Source organism: Leptodactylus fuscus, chromosome 5 (genome assembly GCF_031893055.1).
Source record: "Leptodactylus fuscus isolate aLepFus1 chromosome 5, aLepFus1.hap2, whole genome shotgun sequence".
NCBI lineage: Eukaryota > Metazoa > Chordata > Amphibia > Anura > Leptodactylidae > Leptodactylus > Leptodactylus fuscus.
Window position 1 is genome coordinate 8,917,478 of NC_134269.1, and position 18,068 is coordinate 8,935,545.

General features: G+C 47.5%; 1 protein-coding gene and 1 pseudogene across 1 annotated transcript; one reads left to right on the forward strand and one right to left on the reverse strand.

Moving 5' to 3' along the window:
• The window catches only part of LOC142204380 (NACHT, LRR and PYD domains-containing protein 12-like), a 997,553-nt pseudogene that overhangs the window by 543,366 nt on the left and 436,119 nt on the right, over nt 1–18,068 (forward strand).
• Nucleotides 13,253–15,669, reverse strand: LOC142204668 (vitelline membrane outer layer protein 1 homolog). The gene is made up of 3 exons (XM_075275975.1): nt 15,498–15,669; nt 14,490–14,602; nt 13,253–13,566 (listed from the first exon to the last, which is right to left on the reverse strand). Exons 1-3 carry the CDS (start codon nt 15,645–15,647, stop codon nt 13,278–13,280), a joined length of 552 nt encoding a protein of 183 aa, XP_075132076.1. The 5' UTR covers nt 15,648–15,669; the 3' UTR covers nt 13,253–13,277.

Genomic DNA, 18,068 nt, shown 5'->3' on the forward strand with positions numbered 1-18,068 from the left:
CAAGAGCAGAAGGATGGGCAACATCTTGTCTTCTGTAGGAAGGTCTCACCGTCACTATATGAAGCTGTGGTTGAGGAACATGTCCAAAACCTTCTCATATATATTGCAAGGAACTTGGACAGTCACCAAAAGATTTAATCTGTCTATCTGATTCAGACAAAAGATTATTATTTCCTAAAGATATTTAGTACTTACGTAATTCCCTTGTTATTAATACTGCAATGAAACACTTTTTGAACTGGGGTTTCTGATAAAGACATCATGGCTGGTTATCAAGAGGACACTACATGTATGAGAAGATAACCTGACCACAATAAGGACATCATGGCTGGTTATCAGGAGGACACTACATGTATGAGAAGATAACCTGACCACAATAAGGACATGATGGCTGGTTATCAGGAGGACACTACATGTATGAGAAGATAACCTGACCACAATAAGGACATGATGGCTGGTTATCAGGAGGACACTACATGTATGAGAAGATAACCTGACCACAATAAGGACATCATGGCTGGTTATCAGGAGGACACTACATGTATGAGAAGATAACCTGACCACAATAAGGACATCATGGCTGGTTATCAGGAGGACACTACATGTATGAGAAGATAAATCGACCACAATAAGGACATCATGGCTCGTTATCAGGAGGACACTACATGTATGAGAAGATAACCTGACCACAATAAGGACATCATGGCTGGTTATCAGGAGGACACTACATGTATGAGAAGATAACCTGACCACAATAAGGACATCATGGCTGGTTATCAGGAGGACACTACATGTATGAGAAGATAACCTAACCACAATAAGGACATCATGGCTGGTTATCAGGAGGACACTACATGTATGAGAAGATAACCTAACCACAATAAGGACATCTTGGCTGGTTATCAAGAGGACACTACATGTATGAGAAGATAACCTGACCACAATAAGGACATCATGGCTGGTTATCAGGAGGACACTACATGTATGGGAAGATAACCTGACCACAATAAGGACATCATGGCTGGTTATCAGGACACTACATGTATGAGAAGATAACCCGACCACAATAAGGACATCATGGCTGGTTATCAGGAGGACACTACATGTATGAGAAGATAACCCAACCACAATAAGGACATCATGGCTGGTTATCAGGAGGACACTACATATATGAGAAGATAACCTGACCAAAATAAGGAGATCATGGCTCGTTATCAGGAGGGACACCCTCCCCTTCTTTGAAGTGCATTCTGTTTGCATCTTCTCACCCTCAATCCTCCAACTGTCCATTATATATCGACCATCAGGTCCTACCGCTTCCTTCATCGACCACGTCACCACCTGACTAACACACTTCCTATCCACAGATACTCCCACCATCATCATGGGTGAATTCATTATCCCAACTAACACAAACCACCCCCCCCCCCCCCGCTTCCAGCCTCCTGTCCCTCACCGCCTCTTTTGGTCTCTCTCAATGATCTTCCTCTGCCACCCACACAAAGGGGCACACGCTAGTCCTCATATTCACTCACCTATGCTATCTATGCCACCTCTCTAACTTTCCATCCATGCTCTCTGATCACAACCTGCTGACATTCTCTTCCTTCTCCTCTGTAATAGACCCCCAAACTCTAAACCAACACGCCTCCGCAGAAACCTTAATCGCTTTGACATCCGAATGATCTCAGACTCTCTCCTACCACTCGCTGACATATCCTCACTCTAGGATACAGATGCCGCTGATGTCTTCTATAATACCACCATTACCTCAGCCCTGGACTCTGTGGCCCCTTTCACAAACACCAGAGCCCGATGAAACAAATGGCAACCCTGGCACACTGACCTGATTAAAAAAACTCAGACGTACCTCATGGATTGCCTAATGCCTCTGGAAGAAAAGCCACTCCCATGAAGACTTCCTCAGGTATAAGGTAGTACTCACATTCAAGAACGCACTCACCTCTGCTAAGCAGGTCTATTTTACCACACTCATATCTGCCCCAAACTGACCCCATTCACTTCCTTTAACTTCCTTCTCCATCCTCCTGTGCCCCCTCTGACATCACTTATCTCAGCTGATGACTTTGCCCATAAGAGACAGCCTCGCCCTACACCCCCGACAATCCATCCACCCATCTGCTCACTGCTCCTCATCCCTGACCTGTTTCTCCTCCATCACTGATGAAAAACTCTCCTCCCTAATCTCCAAATCCCACCTCACCTCCTCCCTGCTTGACCCGATCCAGTCACATCTCATCCCCAAACTCACTGAAGTCATCACCCCAGCCCTAACCCATCTCTTCAACCAATCCCAATGGATCCTTCCCTTCCGCCTTCAAACATGCCAAAGTCACACCTATACTTAAGAAACCGTCCCTTGACCCGTCCTCTCCTGCCAACTATCGTCCCATCTCACTGCTCCTGTACATCTCTAAACTGCTCGAGCAACTGCTCGAGCAACATGTCCACTCCGAACTCTCCTCCTATCTCTCATCCAACCTGCTCTTTGACAGACTTCAGTCAGGCTTCAGACCCCGGCACTCCACTGACACTGCCCTAACAAAAGTCACCAATGACCTGCTAACCGTCAAAGACAACCGCCATTACTCTGTCCTCCTCCTCTTTCACCTCTGCTTTTGACACAGTCAACCACTCCCTCTTACTACTTATACCTTGGTATCTCAGACCTGGCCCTTTCCTGGATCTCCTCATACCTCACTGACCGCACATTCAGCGTCTCCCACTCGCACGCCACCTCCTCACCTCGCCCTCTCTCCGTAGGTGTCCCCCAAGGCCCCGTCCTAGGACCCCTCCTGTTCTCCATCTACACCCTTGGCCTGGGCCAACTCATAGAATCTCATGGCTTTCAATACCATTGCTATGCCGATGACACCCAAATCTACATCTCTTGACCAGACATTACCTCCCTGCTGGCCAGAGTCCCAGAGCATGTAGCTTTTTCCCGATTTCTAAAACTCAACATGGAGAAAACGGAGTTCATCATCTTCACCCCACCTCATACGGCCCCTCTACCAGACCCATCTATCAAAATTAATGGAACCACAATTACCCCTGTCCCACAGGTCTGTTGCCTTGGAATAACCTTGAACTCTGACCCATCCTTCAAATCACACAAACAAACCCTCAACACCTCCTGCCGCCTCCAATTCAAGAACATCCATCGAATCTGCTCATTCCTCACCCCTGAAACTACAAAGAGGTAAGATATTTGTCAAAAGTCTCAAATGACACCCAAAAGTTATGCCCTCATACAGTTCTGTGAGCAGAAGAATAAAATAAGTCAAGGCAGAGAATTGAAAAACCAAAATTGAAAAATGGCTGCGACGGGAAGGGGTTGAACTTGGCTCTGGCACTTATTCATTGCCTGTGAGTGTTTCATATATCTCGGCTCCCAGTGTGCTTATTATTCTCCTGATTAACCTTCACTTATTGATTTGATTTTATCGGTGACCTGGACTTTGCCATGGTCTGGGCTTCTGGTATGGCTCTGCTTTTGCTTTGGTTATTCCTGTATTCTCCCGGTTCTTGACCTCGGCTTGTGACTTACTGATTCTGGTCCTTATCACACGTGCATGTGACACATGATTTCTGGCACCTTGTTCTTGGGCTCCATCCCAGGTCACAAGCCATGATGCCTATCCTAGTCCTTGAACCAGATTGCCTAATGGCACTTACCTGCTTTCAGATTGGTGGCAGCACTCTGGTTAATAGACATCAAAGCTGGTAAGATATCATCCACTCTAAAGCAAGTGATCCTGTTCTCTAATCTGTTGGTGTCCTGGTTCTGACGCGCACACCTTGTCATAAATCAGGTGCATCTTCTGGGTGACTGTGCACCTGCAATGAAATCTATGCCGTCTGTGAGCAACTCCCTCAGACCAGGGTCAGAATAGGGTTTCAGAGCACTAGAGTTCCTCTGGATGACCAGGGTCTAGTACAGCAGAAGGCACCCAAACTTGAAGTGTTCTATGTTCTACTTACTGGAGGTAGATGGAAGGTGGACTCTCAGAATCAGGTTCTCTGGTGGTTCAAAGAACCCTAGTCTGACACCGGCTCAGCCACCAGGGTCCAGGACTATCTGTCACCCCCATACCCCAAATATCTGCACTGTCTGGTCTCACAAGCTCTTGACTTTTCAGGTTACACATATGATCTCCTGGATATACTGTAAGCAGCCGAACTAGAAGAAGTGTTTGTCCTCTTTGTAATGAACTTCCTCATGAGAATCCAAGTTCGGAGTAGTGACAATAGACGGACAGTTCACATGTAGATGGATCAGTGATATTTCCTCTTAGTGAAGCATCAAGTGTCAATAAAGATTATATTTAGAGATGAGCGAACACTAAAATGTTCGAGGTTCGAAATTCGATTCGAACAGCCGCTCAATGTTCGTGTGTTCGAATGGGTTTCGAACCCCATTATAGTCTATGGGGAACAGATACTCGTTAAGGGGGAAACCCAAATCCGTGTCTGGAGGGTCACCAAGTCCACTATGACACCCCAGGAAATGATGCCAACACCTCTGGAATGACACTGGGACAGCAGGGGAAGCATGTCTGGGGGCATCTAACACACCAAAGACCCTCTATTACCCCAACATCACAGCCTAACAACTACACACTTTACACACTCAATACCACATCTCTGACAGTAGGAAAACACCTTGAAACATGTGTATTTGGCACTTGCAGTGAGGAGAGCTTGTCACCAGCAGTGAATTTGGCCCTTGTAGTAAGTTGAGGTTGGCACCAACATTTGTTTTGAAAATCAGGGTGGATTGAGCCTCTAACCAGCAGAGTTTGGGCAAATTCATGGTGGAGGGAGCCTCTAAACACCCCAGTTTGGGCAAATTCATGGTGGAGGGAGCCTCTAAAAACCCCAGTTTGGACCAATTCATGGTGGAGGGAGCCTCTAACCAGCCCAGTGTGGGCAAATTCATGGTGGAGGGAGCCTCTAAAAAACCCAGTTTGGACCAATTCATGGTGGAGGGAGCCTCTAACCAGCCCAGTTTGGGCAAATTCATGGTGGAGGGAGCCTCTAAAAAACCCAGTTTGGACCAATTCATGGTGGAGGGAGCCTCTAACCAGCCCAGTTTGGGCAAATTCATGGTGGAGGGAGCCTCTAAAAAACCCAGTTTGGACCAATTCATGGTGGAGGGAGCCTCTAACCAGCCCAGTTTGGGCAAATTCATGGTGGAGGGAGCCTCTAAAAAACCCAGTTTGGACCAATTCATGGTGGAGGGAGCCTCTAACCAGCCCAGTTTGGGCAAATTCATGGTGGAGGGAGCCTCTAAACAGCCCAGTTTGGGCAAATTCATGGTGGAGGGAGCCTCTAACCAGCCCAGTTTGGACCAATTAATGGTGGAGGGAGCCTCTAACCAGCCCAGTTTGGACCAATTAATGGTGGAGGGAGCCTCTAACCAGCCCAGTTTGGACCAATTAATGGTGGAGGGAGCCTCTAACCAGCCCAGTTTGGACCAATTAATGGTGGAGGGAGCCTCTAACCACCCCAGTTTGGACCAATTCATGGTGGAGGGAGCCTCTAAAAACCCCAGTTTGGACCAATTCATGGTGGAGGGAGCCTCTAACCAGCCCAGTTTGGGCAAATTCATGGTGGAGGGAGCCTCTAAACAGCCCAGTTTGGACCAATTAATGGTGGAGGGAGCCTCTAAACAGCCCAGTTTGGACCAATTCATGGTGGAGGGAGCCTCTAAACAGGCCAGTTTGGGCAAATTCATGGTGGAGGGAGCCTCTAACCAGCCCAGTTTGGGCAAATTCATGGTGGAGGGAGCCTCTAAACAGCCCAGTTTGGGCAAATTCATGGTGGAGGGAGCCTCTAACCAGCCCAGTTTGGACCAATTAATGGTGGAGGGAGCCGCTAAACAGCCCAGTTTGGACCAATTCATGGTGGAGGGAGCCTCTAAAAACCCCAGTTTGGACCAATTCATGGTGGAGGGAGCCTCTAAAAAACCCAGTTTGGACCAATTCATGGTGGAGGGAGCCTCTAACCAGCCCAGTTTGGACCAATTAATGGTGGAGGGAGACTCTAAACAGCCAAGTTTGGACCAATTCATGGTGGAGGGAGCCTCTAAAAACCCCAGTTTGGACCAATTCATGGTGGAGGGAGCCTCTAACCAGCCCAGTTTGGGCAAATTCATGGTGGAGGGAGCCTCTAAACAGCCCAGTTTGGGCAAATTCATGGTGGAGGGAGCCTCTAAACAGCCCAGTTTGGGCAAATTCATGGTGGAGGGAGCCTCTAAAAACCCCAGTTTGGACCAATTCATGGTGGAGGGAGCCTCTAAAAACCCCAGTTTGGACCAATTCATGGTGGAGGGAGCCTCTAAAAAACCCAGTTTGGACCAATTCATGGTGGAGGGAGCCTCTAAACAGCCCAGTTTGGGCAAATTCATGGTGGAGGGAGCCTCTAAAAACCCCAGTTTGGACCAATTCATGGTGGAGGGAGCCTCTAAAAACCCCAGTTTGGACCAATTCATGGTGGAGGGAGCCTCTAAAAACCCCAGTTTGGACCAATTCATGGTGGAGGGAGCCTCTAAAAAACCCAGTTTGGACCAATTCATGGTGGAGGGAGCCTCTAACCAGCCCAGTCTGGACCAATTCATGGTGGAGGGAGCCTCTAAAAACCCCAGTTTGGACCAATTCATGGTGGAGGGAGCCTCTAAACAGCCCAGTTTGGACCAATTCATGGTGGAGGGAGCCTCTAAAAACCCCAATTTGGACCAATTCATGGTGGAGGGAGCCTCTAACCAGCCCAGTTTGGACCAATTCATGGTGGAGGGAGCCTCTAACCAGCCCAGTTTGGGCAAATTCATGGTGGAGGGAGCCTCTAAAAACCCCAATTTGGACCAATTCATGGTGGAGGGAGCCTCTAAACAGCCCAGTTTTGGCAAATTCATGGTGGAGGGAGCCTCTAAAAACCCCAGTTTGGACCAATTCATGGTGGAGGGAGCCTCTAACCAGCCCAGTTTGGGCAAATTCATGGTGGAGGGAGCCTCTAACCAGCAGAGTTGTGGGAAAGCAGGGTGGAGGGAGCCTCTAACCAGCAGAGTTGGTGGAAATCAGGGTGGAGGGAGCCTCTAACCAGCAGAGTTGGGGGAAATCATGTTGGAGGGAGCCTAGTATTAGCAGAATTGAGCAACGCTTATGGTGGATGAGTATGAGGATGCGGAGGAATTGGAGAGGTTGAGTACAGACATGGAGTTTCATGTTGGGGTGCTTTACACAGGTGGGCACAAAAATGAAGGCTCTATCCAGTGGTGGTTCATTTTTATCAAAGTGAGCCGGTCGGCACTCTCAGCTGACAGACGGGTGCGCTTGTCAGTGATGATGCCACCGGCTGCACTGAACACCCTCTCAGATAGGACGCTGGCGGCAGGACAGGACAGCACCTCCAAGGCATATATGGCAAGTTCAAGCCACAGGTCCAACTTCGACACCCAATACGTGTAGGGCGCAGAGGAGTCGGAGAGGACAGGGCTGTGGTCGGAAAGGTATTCCCGCAACATGCGCCTATACTTCTCACGCCTGGTGACACTAGGACCCTCCGTGGCGGCACTTTGGCGAGGGGGTGCCATCAAGGTGTCCCAGACCTTAGACAGTGTGCCCCTCGTTTGTGTGGACCGGTGAGAACTTGGTTGCCTACTGGAGGAACTGCCCTCCCTGCCGCCAACGTCACATGCTGGAAACATCTCCATCATATTCTGCACCAATTGCCTGTGGCAAGCATTGATGCGATTGGCCCTCCCCTCTACCGGAATAAAAGACGAGATGTTGTTTTTATACCGGGGGTCAAGGATAGCAAAGATCCAGTACTGGTTGTCCTCCATGATTTTGACAATACACTTGTCGGTTGTAAAGCACCCCAACATGAACTCAGCCATGTCTGCCACAGTGTTAGTTGGCATGACTCCTCTGGCCCCACCGGAAAGTTCAATCTCCATTTCCTCCTCATCGTCCATGTCTACCCATCCGCGCTGCAACAATGGGACGATTCGAAGTTGCCCGGAAGCCTCCTGTATCACCATCACATCATCGGACAACTCTTCTTCCTCCTCCTCCTCCTCCTCCATTAAACGCGATGAAGCGGACAGATGTGTGGACCTACTCTCCAGCTGTGACGGATCGGATGCTATCCCTAACTCCTCTGTGTGATCTGAGTTATCCCTGATGTCAATCAGGGATTCTCTCAGAACACACAAGAGCGGGATTGTAAGGCTCACCATCGCATCCTCAGAGCTCACCCTCCTTGTGGACTCCTCAAAGACCCGTAGGATGTCACAAAGGTCTCTCATCCATGGCCACTCATGGATGAGAAACTGAGGCAGCTGACTTTGTGGCACCCTAGGGTTTTGTAGCTGGTATTCCATCAAAGGTCTCTGCTGCTCAACCACTCTATTCAACATCTGAAACGTTGAGTTCCAGCGTGTGGGGACGTCGCACAAAAGCCGGTGTTGTGGCACATGCAGGCGTTGCTGGAGAGATTTTAAGCTAGCAGCGGCTACTGTCGACTTGCGAAAGTGGGCGCACATGCGCCGCACTTTCACCAGTAGCTCTGGAACATTGGGGTAGCTCTTTAGGAAACGTTGCACCACTAGGTTGAAGACGTGGGCCAGGCATGGAACATGTTGGAGTCCGGCAAGCTCCAGAGCTGCTACCAGGTTCCGGCTGTTATCACAAACGACCATGCCTGGGCCCAGGTGCAGCGGCTCAAACCATATTGCCGTCTCATCGAGGAGGGCATCCCTCACCTCGGAGGCAGTGTGCTGTCTGTCCCCCAAGCTGATCAGCTTCAGCACAGCCTGCTGACGTCTACCAACGCCAGTGCTGCAACGTTTCCAACTCGTAGCTGGGGTCAATCTAACAGCGGAGGAGGAGGCGGTGGCGGAGGAGGAGGCGGTGGCGGAGGAGGAGGCGGTAGAGGAGGAGGAGGAGGGGGGTGTTCTTCTCGTGTCCCTGCCAGGAATGTTAGGCGGGGAGACGAGGTACACCGGGCCAGTTTGGGAAGCAGTCCCAGCCTCAACTACATTCACCCAGTGTGCCGTCAGTGAAATGTAGCGTCCCTGTCCGCATGCACTTGTCCACGCGTCGGTGGTCAAGTGGACCTTTGTGCAAAGCGCGGAACTAAGGGCCCGCCTGATGTTGAGTGACACGTGCTGGTGCAAGGCGGGGACGGCACACCGGGAGAAGTAGTGACGGCTAGGGACGGCATAGCGAGGTGCCGCAGTTGCCATCAGGTCCAGGAAGGCGGGAGTTTCAACAAGCCGGAACGCCAACATCTCCTGGGCCAGCAGTTTAGCGATGTTGGCGTTCAAGGCTTGCGCGTGTGGGTGGTTAGCAGTGTATTTCTGCCGCCGCTCCAATGTCTGAGAGATGGTGGGTTGTTGTAAAGAAACGCCTGATGGTGCCTTTGATGGTGCAGGAGAAGGAGATAAGACAGGACCAGGGGAGGATGAGGTAGAAGTCAACAAAGTGACGGAGGCAGATGAAGTGGTGTCCTGGCTCGTCCTCTGGAGTGCATCGCCAGCACAGTCAGCAGTGGCAGTGGCAGAGGCAGAGGCAGTGGCAGAGGCAGTGGCAGTGGCGTGAACGGCAGGCGGCCTTTGTCCTGCCGTTGCTGCCTGCCACTGATTCCAGTGCTTGGATTCCAAATGACGGCGCATTGAAGTGGTGGACAGGTTGCTCTTCTCAGAGCCCCTAATCAATTTCGAGAGGCAAATTGTGCAGACAACACTATATCTGTCCTCGGCGCATTCCTTGAAAAAACTCCACACCTTCGAGAAACGTGCCCTCGAGGTGGGAGTTTTTCGGGGCTGGGTACGAACTGGAACATCTTGGGAGATTCCGGGTGTGGCCTGGCTTCGCCTAAGCTGCTGACCTCTGCCTCTGCCTCTAGCTACCCTTTTTGGTGCTGCACCTGCCTCAACATCCACACTACTTTCCCCGCTTGACATCCCCCCTGTCCAGGTCGGGTCAGTGTCCTCATCATCCACCACTTCCTCTTCCAACTCCTGTCTCATCTCCTCCTCCCGCACAATGCGCCGGTCAACTGGATGCCCTGACGGCAACTGCGTCACATCATCGTCGATGAGGGTGGGTTGCTGGTCATCCACCACCAAATCGAACGGAGATGGAGGAGACTCTAGTGTTTGAGCATCTGGACACAGATGCTCCTCTGTTAGGTTCGTGGAATCGTGACGTGGAGAGGCAGGTCGAGGGACAATGAAAGGAGCGGAGAACAGCTCTGGGGAGCAGGGACAGTTTGGGTTATTGTTCTGTAAAGCTTCGGAATTTTGGGAGGAAGGAAGACAAGACTGTTGGGTAATAGGAGGAGAGGAGGCAGAGTCTGACTGGCTGCTGGACAATGTGCTGTAAGCGTTCTCTGACAGCCATTGCAAGACCTGTTCCTGGTTCTCGGGCCTACTAAGGTTTGTACCCTGCAGTTTAGTTAATGTGGCAAGCAACCCTGGCACTGTGGAGTGGCGCAATGCTTGCTGCCCCACAGGAGTAGGCACGGGACGCCCTGTGGCTTCACTGCTACCTTGCTCCCCAGAACCATTCCCCCGACCTCGCCCACGGCCTCGTCCACGTCCCTTTCCGGGAGCCTTGCGCATTTTGAATTCCTAGTTAGAAATTGGCACTGTATACCAGTAGTAAAAATTGTGGGTGCACGTAACCCCAATATATTCTTTGAATTACCAGTCAGACACTGGCACTATATGGCAGTAGCAAGAAATGAGGGTATTTATAACCCCAATATATTCTTTGAATTCCCAGTCAGACACTGGCACTGTATACCAGTAGTAAAAATTGTGGGTGCACGTAACCCCAATATATTCTTTGAATTCCCAGTCAGACACTGGCACTATATGGCAGTAGCAAGAAATGAGGGTATTTGTATTCCCAATATATTCTTTGAATTCCCAGTCAGACAATGGCACTGTATACCAGTAGTAAAAATTGTGGGTGCACGTAACCCCAATATATTCTTTGAATTCCCAGTCAGACACTGGCACTATATGGCAGTAGCAAGAAATGAGGGTATTTGTATTCCCAATATATTCTTTGAATTCCCAGTCAGACAATGGCACTGTATACCAGTAGTAAAAATTGTGGGTGCACGTAACCCCAATATATTCTTTGAATTCCCAGTCAGACACTGGCACTATATGGCAGTAGCAAGAAATGAGGGTATTTGTATTCCCAATATATTCTTTGAATTCCCAGTCAGACAATGGCACTGTATACCAGTAGTAAAAATTGTGGGTGTATATAGCCCCAATTCTATTGCTAGGGGACTTGCAGGGTATTTCTGGGGTGAAGGTGGGGGGGCACACCGTTGGAACGGGTATCGGGGTATATATCGGGTATACGGGAATACACTGACAGTGTATTCCATTCAGGATCCTGGGAAAGCTGGGTTGCGGCGATTGAGCCCGTCAGTGCCACGTTACACTGACAAGCTTCTCCCTGGAATTTAGCTCTTATAAGAGCTGTTGTGGTTGTCTTCTCCTTCCTATCCTAGCCTGTCCCTGCCTACCCAGAATCTAAGCCCTAGCTAGCTGGACGGAAACCTCCGTCCTCGGTGAATTGCAAGCTCAGAATGACGCGAACCTGGGCGGCGCTGTTCTTTTAAATTAGAGGTCACATGTTTTCGGCAGCCAATGGGTTTTGCCTACTTTTCTCAACGTCACCGGTGTCGTAGTTCCTGTCCCACCTACCCTGCGCTGTTATTGGAGCAAAAAAGGCGCCAGGGAAGGTGGGAGGGGAATCGAGTAATGGCGCACTTTACCACGCGGTGTTCGATTCGATTCGAACATGCCGAACAGCCTAATATCCGATCGAACATGAGTTCGATAGAACACTGTTCGCTCATCTCTAATTATATTGTATAATGGGAAGTAATATATTCAGCTACATTGTGATAAATGAGGAAGTTGTAGGTCAATGACATCTCCTGGCTGTAACCACAAAGTGCCACGACAGATACATAATATGAGTTCATAATATTGGCCATATGGTTGGATTTGATCTGAGTTAGCTTCAGTCCACTGGTTTGCTTCAGGCCAAACTTGTTTAGATAGGTTCCTAGGAGCCCTGACAGTGTTATACACTATGTTATATAGATAGGTTCCTAGGAGCCCTGACAGTATTCTACACTATGTATTATAGATAGGTTCCTAGGAGTCCTAAGACTATTCTACACTATGTTTTATAGATAGGTTCCTAGGAGTCCTAAGACTATTCTACACTATGTTTTATAGATAGGTTCCTAGGAGTCCTGACAGGTCAGAAGTCTTGAGTTGTGCCTCCGAGTCACCTGCAAGGAGCTTGACGCCTGAAAAGAGCATGATAATATGAAATGGTGGCTGGTGATATGATGGGCAGCACACAGTCCAGGGGTGAGTGAGACCTAGAGACAGGGCACAGCTACCTGGAGAAGAAGGGCAGGCACTGGGGCTAGGGGATGTTTGGAGCATGGCCACCTACACCACCTCAGACTGGGCACCACAGATACATCTGAATCATAGGATGAGACCTCAGGGGCTATGGGGCCTTTGAACTGACCTAGGGAGGGTATCCTGCAAGGCCGCAGATACTGGCATTATCGAATCTGATTTACCAGGCCCTCAGTACTGTGGATGAAAGGGCCATGCACATAAGAACAGGACCACCAACACACTTGGGAGGACAGGCCACACAATCTATGCTCTGGTAGGGTGCATAGAGGGATGCCTCCTGTATACTATGGCTGTCCCCAGGGATACCACTCAGTCTCGGGGAGGGCTTGACCCGGCATTAAAAAAAAAATTTGGTTTGACTGGTTTGACTGCCTATGGACATACAACTGTGGATGGACTGGGGTCTCTTACTGATCAAGGGAGATTGTGCAACTCATTACTATTATTGTGCATGGCACCTGAGCCCACTACCATCACTGTGAATGTGAAGCGCAGGGTTACTGGAAGGGAAGAAGGTCTGGATGGGAGATGCAGTAAGAGATACAGTGACACCACCTACTCTACAATGTACCTACTAGTTATCAAAAAGGAGAGGCCGAAAGGGACTGGAGCTAGACCTTGGAAACCAGTTATCAGGCTCCCACCGATTGAACACTTATCTCAAGTCGTGTCGATAGGGGATAAGTGTCCATAATGGCACCACCCCTGTAAGGAACAAACATTCTTAATATTGATACAAGAGAATTTCAACATGTGATTTTATTGGAATATTTTTTGATCAGCAACATGCAAACTGGACGTCATTGAGAGCGGTGTCATCTCCATCGCCTATTGGCCACTCCACTCTGGTTTTGATACCGCAGATCCCATTTGGGCACCTTCCACTCCAGCTTCCATAACTTCCCCAGTAGCCTCCATCTCCACTGATAATAGTATAATCTGAACATTGCATCATGATGTTGTTGGCCGCTGTATCATCCTCATCACGCTGTGGTGCCTCAACTCGTAAGGCAAAGCTTATGAAATGTCCACTGGGACACCATGAAACGGAAGTCCAGTCACCCCATCTGTGGAGAAGGATCATAGTTTGGGATAACATGACACTTGTTTACCAGGATAATGGAGCTCTCACCAGGACATGTACGTGCACACGACTGAGGAGGGATGGGAGACACAACCTATAATCCCCTGTTAGTACTTCGCAACATATTACATGTTACATTATAGAATGGCATCAAAAATTACAACTTGTCTCACAAAAAATGAGCCCCCATATGGCTATATCAATGGAAAAATTAAAGTTATGAGTCTGGCAAGACAATGAAAATTGAGCCGCTTTCTACAGACCCAAAGGATACGAGCTCTATAAGAAGCTGAGCGAGATTTTGTATCAGGACCCGTGAGTGTGAATCTACGGGAACAGATTTACTATCGGGCGACCCTGGTGCTTATAGACATAATACATTGCAATATGCAAGCTTTACAGTGTATTATACTAGTGACTGCGCCCCCAGTGGTGAAGTATTGTAGTGAGTGGGTCTTAAAAATGTGAAATAAGTAATCCTAAATATTACTAATGAAAATGTAGCAACAACTTACAATAACTTTTAGATTGAAATCGAGTCCAGGTCATGTAAGTGAATAAAGCTCTGGTGTCTGAGGTCGGAGCCTGGAATTTGCCTCTTACCATAGTTTTCTAACGTAAGACATGTTCACCCTCTAGTCATAGGATAGGAGAGACATTGCTTATTGTTGGGGGTCTTAGGGGTATATGTAAAAAGTGGCCAAACCCATTGGTGGTTGAAGACGTACCCCCTTCCCTTAACTTCAATGGGAGTTCCATAGATAGCTAAGTGGTGTACTATGACATGGCATCTATGGGGTCTGTAGGGTAACTGACACCCTTATCAGCAGTCCTCATTGCAATGGGTTGCCCTACTGTGGCCTCCATGTCTGGTGTCTTCTATCCGGACCAATGGTATGGACTTACTTTGATTCTTTCGATGTGATCACTTCCACAGTGTCTCTACCTGAAGAGGTACAATACAGTCTAATGGCATTCAGGGCCGTGTCATCTCCCTTAGATCCAAGTGGTCGCTCCATCTGAAAGCCAAAACATTGCAGCGTTCATATCAAAACTATAGCTGTATAACACGTAGGACAACCAGGATACTTGGCATGATCTTCCACCAACCCCTTCTGCTTCCATCCCACCATAAACCTTCACTGATCTACAGCATTAATCCCACTATTAGTCACATTCAAATTGCAAAAACCCTTCCAAAATTGTTATTTTTGGGGGGTTTTGAGGTTTAAAGTTTATCATGCGAATGGTTATATGTAAGTATGTTTCTGATATACAGAAGTGGATAGTGCCCCCTCCCCGGGGTTACCTGAAATGACAGGGGAATAATACAATCATGTTCTCCTCTACCTGCAACGTCGGCTTCTCCTGTTCCCCTGTACACTGGTTAAAGTGAGAGTGCGAGTCCTTGCTGCTCCACTTTAACCACTGATATCTCTAAATCTATGGGGGCTACAGACATGATCTTGGTCTTGTTTTAAAGCCAAGATTCCCGCGGCTCTGGAGTTAGAACCATGTAAAGTTACATTGTCCCAGCTCGTGTTCTATTTGAGATGAAATTTAATGCGCTTAGCTTAAGCTCCGAGTCCTGCTTGTCCTGAACTGCAGGGGGTTAAACAACGTATAGATGGTCGCACCAATGCCTTCCCTTCCTTCATGTCATGGGCACTTGGTTTTAGAAAAGGGGTCTAATTTTGACATGAATTATGACCCTAAAGACCTCCAATTATGACTACGATCATTGCAGTCATAGACATCACTGACCGCTATTTATTTCAATAGATGATATCAGTCTTCTACAGTAACAGATACATCACCAAGCTCAGGGTAACAGTGGGGTCTTCATGCCCCCCACCCCCCACAGTTATGTCACATCTATAATCAGGTAGTGGTCCCAATACCCAGTCACTGTACCTTTAAGCTGAATCCTGTTGCTTTAGTACCCGAAGGACACCACTCTTCACATTCCCAGTCACCCCAATTGCCACCATTATCAACTGAGATCCAGTGGCCGTAGGTCAACGATGCCTGTATTAGGAACAACACAGCGAATGAGGAGAACATCTTGTAGGATCAACGTCACGTCCGTCACTCACAGCCAATGGAGATCTCACAATGAATTTATAGTCGAGCGCTAGCACTGGGATTTGTTTGTTGGTCTGCCTCTTACCGTCATTGCTTGTACATATTAACCTGCTTAAATATTGAATTAGGGAGGGAGATATTTTCCTAGGGAATTAACCAGAAAATCAGAAGAAAGGGGGGAGTGTATACAGTATATCCTCATAGAGTGAAAAGACAAACAAAAGTAGTAAGTATCGGATGTCTTACTATTAGTCATAGGGGACCTTACATGTCCTCATGAATGTGAGGTCTTATGTACCGCTAGGAAGCCGACAGTGTCCTGAATATAGTGCCCTGTATTTCCTGGTGTGTGCCCCGGTGGAGGAGATATGGGTGCAGATCTCTGTCCACAGTCAGAAGGACATTCCTCATAGCTTAGCGTCATCACAGGGCGGTAGAGAACGCCCCTCTGATAGTACAAGGCTATGTTACAGTTCTGTCGGGGCTAAGCGATGACGCTGATCATTGAGGAACTCCCTTCTGACAGTTGGGAGAGATCAGTGCCGAAAGTAATGGCACCAATATCTCCTCCACCAGGGCACATACCAAGAAAGCCAACAGTGTGCCAAATTCAGGGTAGTCAGCTTTGTAGTGGTTTATAATGCTGCACACTGAGGAGGACATGAAAGGTCCACTATAAAGGGATATTGCCAGCACAGACAGTCCTGAGTGAGATGTGAATACTTGTAGGGCTATCCTGACCAGCGGATATGATAGGTGCAAGTCTGAGAGTTGGGAACTACAAATATGCTGTAAGACTTTTATGACTTCTGGGATGGTAAGAGAGATGGGTGACCCTCTTAAAACTTGTTTCATTTTGCGTTTAGGTGGTTTGGTCAAACAAGTTCAGTATAAACCACACTATAAATTGGCTTAAAACTGTCAGGACCCCTAGGAACCTATCTATAAAACATAGTGTAGAACACTGTCAGGGCTCCTAGGAATCCATCTATAACACATAGTGTAGAATACTCTTAGGGCTCCTAGGAACCTATCTATAAAACATAGTGTAGAATACTCTTAGGACTCCTAGGAACCTATCTATAAAACATAGTGTAGAATACTCTTAGGACTCCTAGGAATTGATCTATAAAACATAGTGTAGAATACTCTTAGGACTCCTAGGAACCTATCTATAATACATAGTGTAGAATACTCTTAGGACTCCTAGGAACCTATCTATAATACATAGTGTAGAATACTCTTAGGACTCCTAGGAACCTATCTATAATACATAGTGTAGAATACCCTTAGGACTCCTAGGAACCTATCTATAATACATAGTGTAGAATACTCTTAGGGCTCCTAGGAACCTAACTATAAAACATAGTGTAGAATACTCTTAGGACTTCTAGGAGCCTATCTATAAAACATAGTGTAGAATACTCTTAGGACTCCTAGGAGCCTATCTATAAAACATAGTGTAGAATACTCTTAGGACTCCTAGGAACCTATGTATAATACATAGTGTAGAATACTCTTAGGGCTCCTAGGAACTTATCTATAATACATAATACATAGTGTAGAATGGTTCGGTCAAACAAGTTCAGTATAAACCACACTATAAATTGGCTTAAAACTGTCAGGACCCCTAGGAACCCATCTATAAAACATAGTGTAGAATACTCTTAGGACTCCTAGGAACCTATCTATAAAACATAGTGTTGAACACTCTTAGGGCTCCTAGGAACCTATCTATAATACATAGTGTAGAATACTCTTAGGGCTCCTAGGAACCTATCTATAAAACATAGTGTAGAATACTCTTAGGGCTCCTAGGAACCTATCTATAAAGCATAGTGTAGAATACTCTTAGGACTCCTAGGAACTTATCTATAACACATAGTGATGGATGTGATCACTTCCACGTTTAATTGTATTCAGGGCCGTGTCATCTATATCAGATCCAAGTGGTTGCTCCATCTAAAAACAAGCACATTGTGATGTTTATATCAGAGCATAGCTTTATAATACATAGGACAAGCATGGATAGATGGCAAAGCAACCACCAGATCTTCCACCAACCACTTAGGCTTCATCTCACCATAAACCTTTATTGGTCACCATTAAATGAAATACAAAGAATGACTTATGAATATATTGGTTTCAGCAATGCCTTCTGTTGCTTTGTATCATAGGTAGTGGCCAGCAGGACAGATGTTTCCTCTAGACACCATTTATGACCATACATTGTTTTCATAGGAAATCTCATTGGATTATATCTGTACTAACTGAAATCCACTTGCTATAGGTCAATGTTGCCTGTAGGAGGGGCTATACTACCACTGAGGAGAATATCTTTGGACTCAAAACGTCATCTATGTAACTCAAAGTGCATTGAACTCTCCCGGGTTGGTCTGA